At 33.1% G+C, this 17179-nt stretch overlaps 1 protein-coding gene across 1 annotated transcript in view; it reads right to left on the bottom strand.

Annotated features, from left to right (window-relative positions):
• LOC143201133 (pikachurin) overlaps positions 1-17179 on the bottom strand; it is a 373950-nt gene that overhangs the window by 153141 nt on the left and 203630 nt on the right. The window contains exon 5 of the mRNA XM_076412007.1: positions 13169-13370. Coding sequence (XP_076268122.1) covers positions 13169-13370 — 202 coding nt within the window. The remainder of the gene's footprint in view (positions 1-13168; positions 13371-17179) is intronic.

The following is a 17179-nucleotide window of genomic DNA, read 5'->3' on the forward strand; positions in this document are numbered from 1 at the left end:
GCCTATATGGACCTATATAGACTTACGATGTTCTGCCATGAATTATGAAACTAATTTAAATACCAGATACTACAGGACTGATTACTTACGCCGAAACCTTCAGATACGAATACCCACCTCACTCAGGAAACCAAAAGAATCACTAGGTTACATAAGAAGAGACTTCATTCTCATGTCGATGTCGAAATATTACAACTCTTGGATAATACCAGAAGAGCACACATACTCACTAATGGGTCTTCTTAGATATATGTTATGTTTTACGACTAGTACTGTCTGGCTACAGACTGCACTGAGATCTGAGGGGCCATCTATTTTGGATGGTGTTACGGGCGAGATTACTATCTATTTTTACCCTCAGTGTCGCTTTATATCGCTATTCAACTAGTCGCTTCTGCTTTCTTTTAAATAAAATTTTAGGTGAATAAAATGATGTCACACTTATTTTATTGCTAGTAGACATCGAAGATTATTAAAAAAAATTAAAACATCACAAGGTACTAAGGAAACACTATTTACCTAAATGGGGCAGAATACAAAAATAAACAATATGGGCTCTAAAGACCAACAATCAATCAATGTTTCCGTTCACTAATCGGTGGTAGTTGAAAAATCAGTGGTGTTTTCAGATACGAATACCGACCCCATTCAGGAAACCAAAAGAATCACTAGATCACATAAGATGAGACTTCGTTCTCATGTCGATGTCGAAATATTACAACTCTTGGATAATACCAGAAGAGCACACATACTCACTAATGGGTCTTCTTAGATATATGTTATGTTTTACGACTAGTACTGTCTGGCTACAGACTGCACTGAGATCTGAGGGGCCATCTATTTTGGATGGTGTTACGGGCGAGATTACTATCTATTTTTACCCTCAGTGTCGCTTTATATCGCTATTCAACTAGTCGCTTCTGCTTTCTTTTAAATAAAATTTTAGGTGAATAAAATGATGTCACACTTATTTTATTGCTAGTAGACATCGAAGATTATTAAAAAAAATTAAAACATCACAAGGTACTAAGGAAACACTATTTACCTAAATGGGGCAGAATACAAAAATAAACAATATGGGCTCTAAAGACCAACAATCAATCAATGTTTCCGTTCACTAATCGGTGGTAGTTGAAAAATCAGTGGTGTTTTCAGATACGAATACCGACCCCATTCAGGAAACCAAAAGAATCACTAGATCACATAAGATGAGACTTCGTTCTCATGTCGATGTCGAAATATTACAACTCTTGGATAATACCAGAATAGCACACATACTCACTAATGGGTCCTCTTAGATATATGTTATACTATACGACTAGTACTATCTGGCTACAGACTGCACTGAGATCTGAGGGGCCATCTATTTTGAATGGTGTTACGGGCGAGATTACTATCTATTTTTATCCTCAGTATCGCTTTATATCGCTATTCAACTAATCGCTTCTTCTTTCTTTTAAATAACATTTTAGGTGAGTAAAATGATGTCACACTTATTTTATTGCTAGTAGATATCCAAGATTATTTAAAAAAAAATTAGAAGATACTAAGGAAAAAATATTTACCTAAATGAGGCAGAATACAAAAAATAAACAATATGGGCTCTAAAGACCAACAATCAATCAATGTTTCCGTTCACTAATCGGTGGTAATTGAAAAATCAGTGGTGTTTTCAGATACGAATACCGACCCCATTCAGGAAACCAAAAGAATCACTAGGTCACATAAGATGAGACTTCATTCTCATGTCGATGTCGAAATATTACAACTCTTGGATAATACCAGAATAGTACACATACTCACTAATGGGTCTTCTTAGATATATGTTATGTTTTACGACTAGTACTGTCTGGCTACAGACTGCACTGAGATCTGAGGGGCCATCTATTTTGGATGGTGTTACGAGTGAGATTACTGTCTATTTTTACCCTCAGTGTTACTTTATATCGCCGTTCGACTAGTCACATCTTCTTTCTTTAAATAAACTTTTAGGTGAGTAAAATGGTGTCACACTTATTTTATTGCTAGTAGATATCCAAGATTATTTAAAAAAAAATTAGAAGATACTAAGGAAAAAATATTTACCTAAATGAGGCAGAATACAAAAAATAAACAATATGGGCTCTAAAGACCAACAATCAATCAATGTTTCCGTTCACTAATCGGTGGTAATTGAAAAATCAGTGGTGTTTTCAGATACGAATACCGACCCCATTCAGGAAACCAAAAGAATCACTAGGTCACATAAGATGAGACTTCATTCTCATGTCGATGTCGAAATATTACAACTCTTGGATAATACCAGAATAGTACACATACTCACTAATGGGTCTTCTTAGATATATGTTATGTTTTACGACTAGTACTGTCTGGCTACAGACTGCACTGAGATCTGAGGGGCCATCTATTTTGGATGGTGTTACGGGCGAGATTACTATCTATTTTTACCCTCAGTGTCGCTTTATATCGCTATTCAACTAGTCGCTTCTGCTTTCTTTTAAATAAAATTTTAGGTGAATAAAATGATGTCACACTTATTTTATTGCTAGTAGACATCGAAGATTATTAAAAAAAATTAAAACATCACAAGGTACTAAGGAAACACTATTTACCTAAATGGGGCAGAATACAAAAATAAACAATATGGGCTCTAAAGACCAACAATCAATCAATGTTTCCGTTCACTAATCGGTGGTAGTTGAAAAATCAGTGGTGTTTTCAGATACGAATACCGACCCCATTCAGGAAACCAAAAGAATCACTAGATCACATAAGATGAGACTTCGTTCTCATGTCGATGTCGAAATATTACAACTCTTGGATAATACCAGAATAGCACACATACTCACTAATGGGTCCTCTTAGATATATGTTATACTATACGACTAGTATTATCTGGCTACAGACTGCACTGAGATCTGAGGGGCCATCTATTTTGAATGGTGTTACGGGCGAGATTACTATCTATTTTTATCCTCAGTATCGCTTTATATCGCTATTCAACTAATCGCTTCTTCTTTCTTTTAAATAACATTTTAGGTGAGTAAAATGATGTCACACTTATTTTATTGCTAGTAGATATCCAAGATTATTTAAAAAAAAATTAGAAGATACTAAGGAAAAAATATTTACCTAAATGAGGCAGAATACAAAAAATAAACAATATGGGCTCTAAAGACCAACAATCAATCAATGTTTCCGTTCACTAATCGGTGGTAATTGAAAAATCAGTGGTGTTTTCAGATACGAATACCGACCCCATTCAGGAAACCAAAAGAATCACTAGGTCACATAAGATGAGACTTCATTCTCATGTCGATGTCGAAATATTACAACTCTTGGATAATACCAGAATAGTACACATACTCACTAATGGGTCTTCTTAGATATATGTTATGTTTTACGACTAGTACTGTCTGGCTACAGACTGCACTGAGATCTGAGGGGCCATCTATTTTGGATGGTGTTACGAGTGAGATTACTGTCTATTTTTACCCTCAGTGTTACTTTATATCGCCGTTCGACTAGTCACATCTTCTTTCTTTAAATAAACTTTTAGGTGAGTAAAATGGTGTCACACTTATTTTATTGCTAGTAGATATCCAAGATTATTTAAAAAAAAATTAGAAGATACTAAGGAAAAAATATTTACCTAAATGAGGCAGAATACAAAAAATAAACAATATGGGCTCTAAAGACCAACAATCAATCAATGTTTCCGTTCACTAATCGGTGGTAATTGAAAAATCAGTGGTGTTTTCAGATACGAATACCGACCCCATTCAGGAAACCAAAAGAATCACTAGGTCACATAAGATGAGACTTCATTCTCATGTCGATGTCGAAATATTACAACTCTTGGATAATACCAGAATAGTACACATACTCACTAATGGGTCTTCTTAGATATATGTTATGTTTTACGACTAGTACTGTCTGGCTACAGACTGCACTGAGATCTGAGGGGCCATCTATTTTGGATGGTGTTACGGGCGAGATTACTATCTATTTTTACCCTCAGTGTCGCTTTATATCGCTATTCAACTAGTCGCTTCTGCTTTCTTTTAAATAAAATTTTAGGTGAATAAAATGATGTCACACTTATTTTATTGCTAGTAGACATCGAAGATTATTAAAAAAAATTAAAACATCACAAGGTACTAAGGAAACACTATTTACCTAAATGGGGCAGAATACAAAAATAAACAATATGGGCTCTAAAGACCAACAATCAATCAATGTTTCCGTTCACTAATCGGTGGTAGTTGAAAAATCAGTGGTGTTTTCAGATACGAATACCGACCCCATTCAGGAAACCAAAAGAATCACTAGATCACATAAGATGAGACTTCGTTCTCATGTCGATGTCGAAATATTACAACTCTTGGATAATACCAGAATAGCACACATACTCACTAATGGGTCCTCTTAGATATATGTTATACTATACGACTAGTACTATCTGGCTACAGACTGCACTGAGATCTGAGGGGCCATCTATTTTGAATGGTGTTACGGGCGAGATTACTATCTATTTTTATCCTCAGTATCGCTTTATATCGCTATTCAACTAATCGCTTCTTCTTTCTTTTAAATAACATTTTAGGTGAGTAAAATGATGTCACACTTATTTTATTGCTAGTAGATATCCAAGATTATTTAAAAAAAAATTAGAAGATACTAAGGAAAAAATATTTACCTAAATGAGGCAGAATACAAAAAATAAACAATATGGGCTCTAAAGACCAACAATCAATCAATGTTTCCGTTCACTAATCGGTGGTAATTGAAAAATCAGTGGTGTTTTCAGATACGAATACCGACCCCATTCAGGAAACCAAAAGAATCACTAGGTCACATAAGATGAGACTTCATTCTCATGTCGATGTCGAAATATTACAACTCTTGGATAATACCAGAATAGTACACATACTCACTAATGGGTCTTCTTAGATATATGTTATGTTTTACGACTAGTACTGTCTGGCTACAGACTGCACTGAGATCTGAGGGGCCATCTATTTTGGATGGTGTTACGAGTGAGATTACTGTCTATTTTTACCCTCAGTGTTACTTTATATCGCCGTTCGACTAGTCACATCTTCTTTCTTTAAATAAACTTTTAGGTGAGTAAAATGGTGTCACACTTATTTTATTGCTAGTAGATATCCAAGATTATTTAAAAAAAAATTAGAAGATACTAAGGAAAAAATATTTACCTAAATGAGGCAGAATACAAAAAATAAACAATATGGGCTCTAAAGACCAACAATCAATCAATGTTTCCGTTCACTAATCGGTGGTAATTGAAAAATCAATGGCGTTTTCAGATATGAATACCGACCCCACTCAGGAAACCAAAAGAATCACTAGGTTACATAAGAAGAGACTTCATTCTCATGTCGATGTCGAAATATTACAACTCTTGGATAATACCAGAAGAGCACACATACTCACTAATGGGTCTTCTTAGATATATGTTATGTTTTATGACTAGTACTGTCTGGCTACAGACTGCACTGAGATCTGAGGGGCCATCTATTTTGGATGGTGTTACGGGTGAGATTACTATCTATTTTTACCCTCCATCTTCTTTCTCTTAAATAACATTTTAGGTGAGTAAAATGATGTCACACTTATTTTATTGCTAGTAGATATCCAAGATTATTTAAAAAAAAATTAGAAGATACTAAGGAAAAAATATTTACCTAAATGAGGCAGAATACAAAAAATAAACAATATGGGCTCTAAAGACCAACAATCAATCAATGTTTCCGTTCACTAATCGCTGGTAATTGAAAAATCAGTGGTGTTTTCAGATACGAATACCGACCCCATTCAGGAAACCAAAAGAATCACTAGGTCACATAAGATGAGACTTCATTCTCATGTCGATGTCGAAATATTACAACTCTTGGATAATACCAGAATAGTACACATACTCACTAATGGGTCCTCTTAGATATATGTTATACTATACGACTAGTACTATCTGGCTACAGACTGCACTGAGATCTGAGGGGCCATCTATTTTGAATGGTGTTACGGGCGAGATTACTATCTATTTTTATCCTCAGTATCGCTTTATATCGCTATTCAACTAATCGCTTCTTCTTTCTTTTAAATAACATTTTAGGTGAGTAAAATGATGTCACACTTATTTTATTGCTAGTAGATATCCAAGATTATTTAAAAAAAAATTAGAAGATACTAAGGAAAAAATATTTACCTAAATGAGGCAGAATACAAAAAATAAACAATATGGGCTCTAAAGACCAACAATCAATCAATGTTTCCGTTCACTAATCGGTGGTAATTGAAAAATCAGTGGTGTTTTCAGATACGAATACCGACCCCATTCAGGAAACCAAAAGAATCACTAGGTCACATAAGATGAGACTTCATTCTCATGTCGATGTCGAAATATTACAACTCTTGGATAATACCAGAATAGTACACATACTCACTAATGGGTCCTCTTAGATATATGTTATACTATACGACTAGTACTATCTGGCTACAGACTGCACTGAGATCTGAGGGGCCATCTATTTTGGATGGTGTTACGGGTGAGATTACTATCTATTTTTACCCTCCATCTTCTTTCTCTTAAATAACATTTTAGGTGAGTAAAATGATGTCACACTTATTTTATTGCTAGTAGATATCCAAGATTATTTAAAAAAAAATTAGAAGATACTAAGGAAAAAATATTTACCTAAATGAGGCAGAATACAAAAAATAAACAATATGGGCTCTAAAGACCAACAATCAATCAATGTTTCCGTTCACTAATCGGTGGTAATTGAAAAATCAGTGGTGTTTTCAGATACGAATACCGACCCCATTCAGGAAACCAAAAGAATCACTAGGTCACATAAGATGAGACTTCATTCTCATGTCGATGTCGAAATATTACAACTCTTGGATAATACCAGAATAGTACACATACTCACTAATGGGTCCTCTTAGATATATGTTATACTATACGACTAGTACTATCTGGCTACAGACTGCACTGAGATCTGAGGGGCCATCTATTTTGAATGGTGTTACGGGCGAGATTACTATCTATTTTTATCCTCAGTATCGCTTTATATCGCTATTCAACTAATCGCTTCTTCTTTCTTTTAAATAACATTTTAGGTGAGTAAAATGATGTCACACTTATTTTATTGCTAGTAGATATCCAAGATTATTTAAAAAAAAATTAGAAGATACTAAGGAAAAAATATTTACCTAAATGAGGCAGAATACAAAAAATAAACAATATGGGCTCTAAAGACCAACAATCAATCAATGTTTCCGTTCACTAATCGGTGGTAATTGAAAAATCAGTGGTGTTTTCAGATACGAATACCGACACCATTCAGGAAACCAAAAGAATCACTAGGTCACATAAGATGAGACTTCATTCTCATGTCGATGTCGAAATATTACAACTCTTGGATAATACCAGAATAGTACACATACTCACTAATGGGTCTTCTTAGATATATGTTATGTTTTACGACTAGTACTGTCTGGCTACAGACTGCACTGAGATCTGAGGGGCCATCTATTTTGGATGGTGTTACGGGCGAGATTACTATCTATTTTTACCCTCAGTGTCGCTTTATATCGCTATTCAACTAGTCGCTTCTGCTTTCTTTTAAATAAAATTTTAGGTGAATAAAATGATGTCACACTTATTTTATTGCTAGTAGACATCGAAGATTATTAAAAAAAATTAAAACATCACAAGGTACTAAGGAAACACTATTTACCTAAATGGGGCAGAATACAAAAATAAACAATATGGGCTCTAAAGACCAACAATCAATCAATGTTTCCGTTCACTAATCGGTGGTAGTTGAAAAATCAGTGGTGTTTTCAGATACGAATACCGACCCCATTCAGGAAACCAAAAGAATCACTAGATCACATAAGATGAGACTTCGTTCTCATGTCGATGTCGAAATATTACAACTCTTGGATAATACCAGAATAGCACACATACTCACTAATGGGTCCTCTTAGATATATGTTATACTATACGACTAGTACTATCTGGCTACAGACTGCACTGAGATCTGAGGGGCCATCTATTTTGAATGGTGTTACGGGCGAGATTACTATCTATTTTTATCCTCAGTATCGCTTTATATCGCTATTCAACTAATCGCTTCTTCTTTCTTTTAAATAACATTTTAGGTGAGTAAAATGATGTCACACTTATTTTATTGCTAGTAGATATCCAAGATTATTTAAAAAAAAATTAGAAGATACTAAGGAAAAAATATTTACCTAAATGAGGCAGAATACAAAAAATAAACAATATGGGCTCTAAAGACCAACAATCAATCAATGTTTCCGTTCACTAATCGGTGGTAGTTGAAAAATCAGTGGTGTTTTCAGATACGAATACCGACCCCATTCAGGAAACCAAAAGAATCACTAGATCACATAAGATGAGACTTCGTTCTCATGTCGATGTCGAAATATTACAACTCTTGGATAATACCAGAATAGCACACATACTCACTAATGGGTCCTCTTAGATATATGTTATACTATACGACTAGTACTATCTGGCTACAGACTGCACTGAGATCTGGGGGGCCATCTATTTTGAATGGTGTTACGGGCGAGATTACTATCTATTTTTATCCTCAGTATCGCTTTATATCGCTATTCAACTAATCGCTTCTTCTTTCTTTTAAATAACATTTTAGGTGAGTAAAATGATGTCACACTTATTTTATTGCTAGTAGATATCCAAGATTATTTAAAAAAAAATTAGAAGATACTAAGGAAAAAATATTTACCTAAATGAGGCAGAATACAAAAAATAAACAATATGGGCTCTAAAGACCAACAATCAATCAATGTTTCCGTTCACTAATCGGTGGTAATTGAAAAATCAGTGGTGTTTTCAGATACGAATACCGACCCCATTCAGGAAACCAAAAGAATCACTAGGTCACATAAGATGAGACTTCATTCTCATGTCGATGTCGAAATATTACAACTCTTGGATAATACCAGAATTGTACACATACTCACTAATGGGTCTTCTTAGATATATGTTATGTTTTACGACTAGTACTGTCTGGCTATAGACTGCACTGAGATCTGAGGGGCCATCTATTTTGGATGGTGTTACGAGTGAGATTACTGTCTATTTTTACCCTCAGTGTTACTTTATATCGCCGTTCGACTAGTCACATCTTCTTTCTTTAAATAAACTTTTAGGTGAGTAAAATGGTGTCACACTTATTTTATTGCTAGTAGACATCGAAGATTAATAAAAAAAATTAAAACATCACAAGATACTAAGGAAACACAATTTACCTAAATGAGGCAGAATACAAAAAATAAACAATATGGGCTCTAAAGACCAACAATCAATCAATGTTTCCGTTCACTAATCGGTGGTAATTGAAAAATCAATGGCGTTTTCAGATATGAATACCGACCCCACTCAGGAAACCAAAAGAATCACTAGGTTACATAAGAAGAGACTTCATTCTCATGTCGATGTCGAAATATTACAACTCTTGGATAATACCAGAAGAGCACACATACTCACTAATGGGTCTTCTTAGATATATGTTATGTTTTACGACTAGTACTGTCTGGCTACAGACTGCACTGAGATCTGAGGGGCCATCTATTTTGGATGGTGTTACGGGTGAGATTACTGTCTATTTTTACCCTCAGTGTTGCTTTATATCGCCGTTCGACTAGTCGCATCTTCTTTCTCTTAAATAACATTTTAGGTGAGTAAAATGATGTCACACTTATTTTATTGCTAGTAGATATCCAAGATTATTTTTTAAAAAAATCAGAAGATACTAAGGAAAAAATATTTACCTAAATGAGGCAGAATACAAAAAATAAACAATATGGGCTCTAAAGACCAACAATCAATCAATGTTTCCGTTCACTAATCGGTGGTAATTGAAAAATCAATGGCGTTTTCAGATATGAATACCGACCCCATTCAGGAAACCAAAAGAATCACTAGGTTACATAAGAAGAGACTTCATTCTCATGTCGATGTCGAAATATTACAACTCTTGGATAATACCAGAATAGCACACATACTCACTAATGGGTCCTCTTGGATATATGTTATATTATACGACTAGTACTGTCTGGCTACAGACTGCACTGACATCTATTTTGAATGGTGTTACGGGTGAGATTACTATCTATTTTTACCCTCCATCTTCTTTCTCTTAAATAACATTTTAGGTGAGTAAAATGATGTCACACTTATTTTATTGCTAGTAGATATCCCAGATTATTTTTTAAAAAAATCAGAAGATACTAAGGAAAAAATATTTACCTAAATGAGGCAGAATACAAAAAATAAACAATATGGGCTCTAAAGACAAACAATCAATCAATGTTTCCGTTCACTAATCGGTGGTAATTGAAAAATCAATGGCGTTTTACTAATTAATATGCAGATTACAAAAACACATCATCAGTAATATTTATCTATTGAGCGTTTATAATCCCGGCGATGACACTTTCTTTGCAAATTAAGCGAATATTCAACAGAGCTGTCAGGAGCAGCATCTCGCCCATCACCACTCGAAAGCCCCGAAGTGACATAATAAATGGATCACGTTCAATAAGCATGTGTGGGTGTTTGTTGGCGTAAAAGTTGATTTGCCACGGACGATATATTTTGTTTTTTTTTTCTCTCTCTCTCTCTCCTTTCAGGCCTAAGGTTTGCGATATTTTCGGTGAATTTTCTGGATTAGCGCTTACCGATTAATCACGTAAAAGCGAAATTATTTCCGCGAAATCCCCGTTTTCCGAGCAATTCAACTTAAGATATTAAATGTATTTTATTTCGCAATATTTTATTTATTAGTCTACGTTAATTTTTGTTTAATCACGTTATATTTTAGCAGTTATAAGAAGCTTGCATGTATTCTGATTGCGTTTTCTCTTAAAATAGACCTTTATTAAGAAGAATTGGTATAATATATTTTTTATTATTACTCTTAGTGGTTCAACAATCCACCCGGTGAGCTATAAGGGTTTATTATGATTATAATATATACATGACATTCAGAAGAGTGCTTCATTAAGTGATTTCCTATCAAAAATATTATCTTATCTAAATTATACATTATATTATTCCAAATGTTATGTCTATTAATCAGATCAGATGTTAGACCATTTAATCTTTACTTGGCGTGTTTCACTAAATAATAATCAAAACGCTGGTTCAATAGGGCTAATAATAAGTCGTTGTTAAGGATATCAGTGATTCGCGAAACTTATATATCAGTTGGTTTCTTAAATAATCACTATTTTACATGAAATAGAAGTAACTGTATCTCAGGTATGTATATTATAATTATTCTTACAGTTACAATATAATATAGAGAATAAAATACCTGACTTATCTTCGTTCAATCTCAATCTAATCAATAGTCAATATATAGATTTTTCCATGTTCCAAATAAGCCAAGCCAGAGCAAACAGACATAGGCCTGTCAGAACGACACAAAAAACCGTCATAAAACTATAAAAATGCAGATATTATAAAAACTGTATTTTGGAAACTAAATTACCAATTTTACTAATTTATCTCTCTGATATATTAAACATGCATTAAGAGACCTTTTAATCTTTACTTGGTATGTTTCACTAAATACTATATGTTACTATTATTACTATAATTACTAGAAATATAGTCCTTTGGTATCTATAATTTGTAATGTATGGAGGTAAAATGGGAGTTAAAAAAATCCCCTTTTCTGACGATTTATCGGCTAATATTTTGACCTTTTTGTGTAATTCAAGTGCTGCATGGCCCTGAAACCAATCTGAACCAGTAGTAACAGAAAACTCCTTCAAATATTTCCATCATTTTCGGTCAATTGGCGGAATATCCATTTAAATATTAGGTTGGAAGTAACAAATATAACTTTAAATACCTCTAGAAATATATATTCAATGGATTCATATTATAACACTTTCGAAACGTTAAAGATTTTTAGTTTAGTAAAACACTAAACTAAAATTGCTATTTTACGAACCCGTTCTTATTGCTATATAAAAATTATGTTATTTTGATGTAAAAGAAAGCTATATTTTCAAAACACACAATGATTATAGTTCATTGAACCCCCAACAATGTTTACCATTTTAAATTAATATTGTCTGCATCCCGATCATAATATTAAATAAAACCGTACTCGTATACATTTCATATTTTTTTTATAACATCTTATTAGATACGCTTAGTAGAATCTTAATTTACAATTAATTTATTACTACTTTTCCTATGTACTTGTATTAATTAACAAGCAAGACGAGTGCGAGAAAATACATCCTCAATTATAAAATTATAATTATTTATTAATTATTAACTTATAGCTATAGTTTACACTAAATGTATTCACTTTATATAAGTTCGTATAGTTTTGTTCGCTTCAATCTCCTGACATCCTGCGCGCTGTCCAACAGTTGCATTGCTTCCACGTTAATATGATTTAGTAATCTTCTTTCGTGTTTCAAGGGGACATCTTGGATTAATTCGCAAATCCATTTGATTTCCAGGTCATTGTGCAGTTCTTCGTTGGTTACATAGCGCTAAGCATTGGTAATCAATCGAAGAACCTTGTTTTGACAGCGTTGTATGACTAGTTGATTTGAATTTTTAGTGCAACCCCATATTTGCACCCCATAGGTTCAAATTGGCTTTATAATTGTATTATAGATCAACCTCTTTGATTTTAAATCAACTTGAGAGTATCTTCCGACTAACCAGTATAGTTGTTTTATTTTGGTTCTAATATGTCTTGCTTTTTGTCTAACGTGATGCTTCCAATTTAATCTACCGTCAAGATGGATTCCAAGGTATTTAGCTAATTCTGCTTGAGGAATCGGGCTTCCATTGGGTGATATATTTAAGTTTATATTATGTCGCCTCAATTCAAAATTAATGTGGAGAGAATTGGAGCTATTAAGTTGCACTTGCACTTTTTCTATCGCCCTAGGTAGAGATATATGTTTTTCCATAATAATTGTGTCGTCAGCAAAGGTTCCAAGACGTGTTTCTTTTGTTGTTGGAATATCAGCAGTGTAGAGCAGATATTTCGCATTTAAAATCACAAAATATTTACTGAAAGCAAGTAAGTAATACAATTATACAAACCTGAACTCTACGAATCCCTGGTGCAGCAACAAGGCCATGAAATCACCAGCCATATCATCACGCTCTCCGGTAAGAAAGAAAATACCGTCGTATGCCTCTGGTCTCAGCTCCAGACTTAGTTGGACGTGTTTATAGGCACCTTTCAAAGCAGGAAACGCAAGCCAACTGGAGCCAGTGAATCTTGGTGACTGTATTTCCATTTCTGAAAAAAAACAAACAAAATTATAACATATTGCACTAAATAAATAAACTAAATAAATAGCTCTATATTATAATTAAGTATAAAACAGTTCATAGTTGTTATAGTCCATAGTTTTCTTCACTAATTAAATTTATCATTTCTTGCTTATTAAAACCTACAAAAAACATCTATTGTTTTTAAAGTGATATTTAAAATTAGATTTCACTACGGAAGATAAAAACCATTTGTGAGTGAAATATTGGAAGGTAAATGCAAGAATAGCTTGCAATTGCGATAAGTATTATTTGAAATCATTTCGGAAAGAAGAGAAGCAAATAATGGGTACGAAAAAAATTTCGAAAAAAGTTTGATATAAAATAATGTTCAATCATAGAAAAAGACTAAGTAAGTTCTCTCCTTTGTATATTCTCTTCCACTAATTTTATATTGAATTTGTTTCTAATTTATTAACTTATTATCTTGTCTATCTTTGTCTCTTACTCTTCTCAAATACTTCATTTCTGCTGCTTGTATCTTATGTTATCTCTCTTTGACAATATACACTTCTCACAAACCAATCTTAGGATAGGTCTGTATAAATACAAATATTTTTTACACCTCTGTTTTAGTTCTGCTTGATATTTCCATTTTATTAATGAATTTGCTAAAACAGCAAAGTACAAATTCATGGTTATTGCAACTATAGCACTCATTTCCATCTTCTAGCTTCTAAATCCTTTTACCTGTTCGACTTTTACATATTCAAGTTATTATTATAACTATAACATTTGTTATGACTTTATTCAATATCATTCATATATCCGTGTTCCCTAGTGTCACATTCTATCTGTTTACGATTTTTTGTAGGCATCGTGGTCTATCTCTCCTAATAATTACATCATCTTCAAAAAGATCTACCGGCATTTCTATTTTTCCATATTTTTATAACCTATATGAAGTGTTTAACATTTTTTTAAATCTTTCATTCATTAATATCGTAAACAAGAGCAGAGATTGAACTTCGACCTTGTCTTAATCCTGCTTATGTTTTAGGTCTTTCTGTTACCTGCAATGATGGAATTCATTTTTATCCAGTATACTTCTTACAATTATCAATATTATCCACAGCTTAACACAAAACAATGAATGTGCATTGGTGAATATAACTTATTAATCAATCATTTCATTTCATTTATCCTTATTTGCTTCAACCTATTTTCTACAATACAAATTTAGTCTCATGAATAATAAACAAGAAAAAAAAACAAACTCCTTCGAAAATATAGCAAAATATTCTAAATAAAAACAGGTATATGCCGGCTTGGTGGTGAAGTAAGAAAGGCGAGAGGACGGCCCATCTACAGTTGTGATAGTCACGGGTTCGAATCCTGCTGTAAATCCATGGTTGTAAATTTATGTTTGTGATTGTTTAATATTTTTAATTGCCCTAGGCAAAAGTGCAAAATCCGACAAGGAAAATGATCCCAGTCACGCCAGTAACCAGGCTGTGTAAGATCGGATGTCTTCTGGGATGATTTCTAAGTTAGTCCCTCGCCAGTCGGTAGTAAACTGTAGCTCCACTCCAGATAAACCCCTGGTTGGTAAAAGGATACTTTAAAACATATAAAAAATAGGAATATACTTTTTATATAAAATAGAATTTCTAAGAGCAAACGGTAGATACTGTAAAGTAAAATAAATCATTGAAATATATACTTTAATTAATATAATACATCTAATAGAACAACTTACAAGAATATAGCATGAATTAAGAACAAAATAAGCTTTTATTGAAAGATTATTTTCTCTAAATTAGAACTTACTAGTTGATATAATAACTTATTAAAGTTACTAAAGATTAATTTTAAAAACTAAGCTAGAAAAAGTGTAAAATCCCTCTCTGAATATTATGTCTGAGAAACCTTCGCGAGCTTAATACAGAAACTAGAATTCCTGCTGTACGTTTCGAATACTTCGTAAAGCACTTATCTTTATTTCTCTTATCGGCTCAGGTTTTCATTTATTGTTCTTTAAAGCATTAAGTTCATTACGGGCATCTCTGGAAGTTTAGTTTAAAACTACTTGAAGTAACAGTAACTTTGTTCTTGTGTATTTTTTGGGGTTATTCAAGTCAATTGAAGAGTTATTTATAGTTTATAGTGGAGTTGTTTCTATATATTTTTATACTATGTATTGGGTGTTCGAAAATACCTACAAGATTCAGTTCGATATCAGGTCTGAAAATAATATGTTAAAAACTAACATTTTTATTTTTGAAAAGTTTTTTTTACGTTCGAATGTTTTTTTTTAATTTTCTTTAATTTTCAGTAGTATTATTTACGATTTTGTATTATTTTTGGATATTCCTGTCCTGTTGGAACTACTAAAGAGTTTAGATTAAAATTTAGATTAAAAAAATTCTTTTTTTTGCAGATTTTGTAGTGAAAACAAATTAGTATGCCTCTTTTATCGGAAGGTATATACAGCTTGAACGTCAAAGAAACACACAGTATATGCGAAAATTTCATCCCAGTAGATTAACAATATTCAAGAATAACAAGAATGGTTTGTCCTCATAGTTTACAACATATTTAGAGTTTCGAAATCAATTTTTAATTTGATGTAAGATGAACAAAAAACAGCTAAGAAAAATTGTTCTGGTCTAAAGACTGATAGTAATTGATGGTTCTGGCGACATAATAACTGTACTAGAGGTCATTTTAGAGGCTATTAAAATTTTTGATTGCTTTTTGCTTCTGATTCATTTCAAGTTCCTTTAGTAAATGCAATACTTAACAAAGAATTAACCGAAATTTGCAGGTAATTAATACATTAATTTGCGAATCTAGAGTTAAAATTATTGTTGAAAACAATATTATCAATTTTTAAATTATTCTATCGAATTATTAAATTAAAATTTGGTGGTAAGTTGTTAATTTTTTTATAGGACATAACAAAATATAGAAAAAAGTAGATAAATGAAACAGGGCTAATTAAATTTAGACGTGATGAAATGAGCACCAAAGACTGTGAACGAAGTGGACGCCTAAAAGAGGTTGTTACCGACGAAAACATTTAAAAAATTCGCAAAATAATTTTGAATAACCGTAAATTGAAATTAAATGAAATAGCAGAAAATCCAAAGATATTAATTGAACATGTACATCATATAATTGACGAATATTTGGTTATGAAAAAGTTCTGTGCAAAGTGGGTACTACGCGAGCTCACTTTTGACCAAAAATAGCGACAAGTTGATGATTCGGAGGAATGTTTGAAGGTTATCAACCATAATAAACCCGAGTTTTTGCTTCGCTATGTGACGATGGATGAAACATGGCTCCATCATTTTACTCCGAAGTCCAATCAACAGTCATCCGAGTGGACTGCACACGATGAACCCGCTCCAAAGCGTGGGAAAACGCAACATTCGGCTGGCAAGGTTATGGCGTCTGTATTTTGGAATGCGCATGATATAATTTTTATTGACTATCTTGAAAAAGGAAGGACCATGAACAGCAACTATTACATAGCGTTAATAGACCGTTTAAAGGACGGAATCGCCGAAAAAAGCCGCATTTGAACAAAAATAATATACTGCTTCACCAAGACAATACACCAAGTCGGAGAGAAGGATGGCAAAACTCCATGAATTGGGCATCGAGTTGCTTCCTTATTCACCGTATTCTCCAAATCTGGCCTCCAGCGACTATTTCCTCTTCTCAGATCTCAAAAGAATGTTTGCTGAAAAGAAACTTTCGTCGAATGAAGAGATGATCGCCGAAACAGAAGTTTATTTTGAAGCAAAGGACAAATCGTACTACAAAAAT

This window comes from Rhynchophorus ferrugineus, unplaced genomic scaffold (genome assembly GCF_030347505.1).
Source record: "Rhynchophorus ferrugineus isolate W39M unplaced genomic scaffold, kcgeb_rfMv2 rfM8, whole genome shotgun sequence".
Lineage (NCBI taxonomy): Eukaryota > Metazoa > Arthropoda > Insecta > Coleoptera > Curculionidae > Rhynchophorus > Rhynchophorus ferrugineus.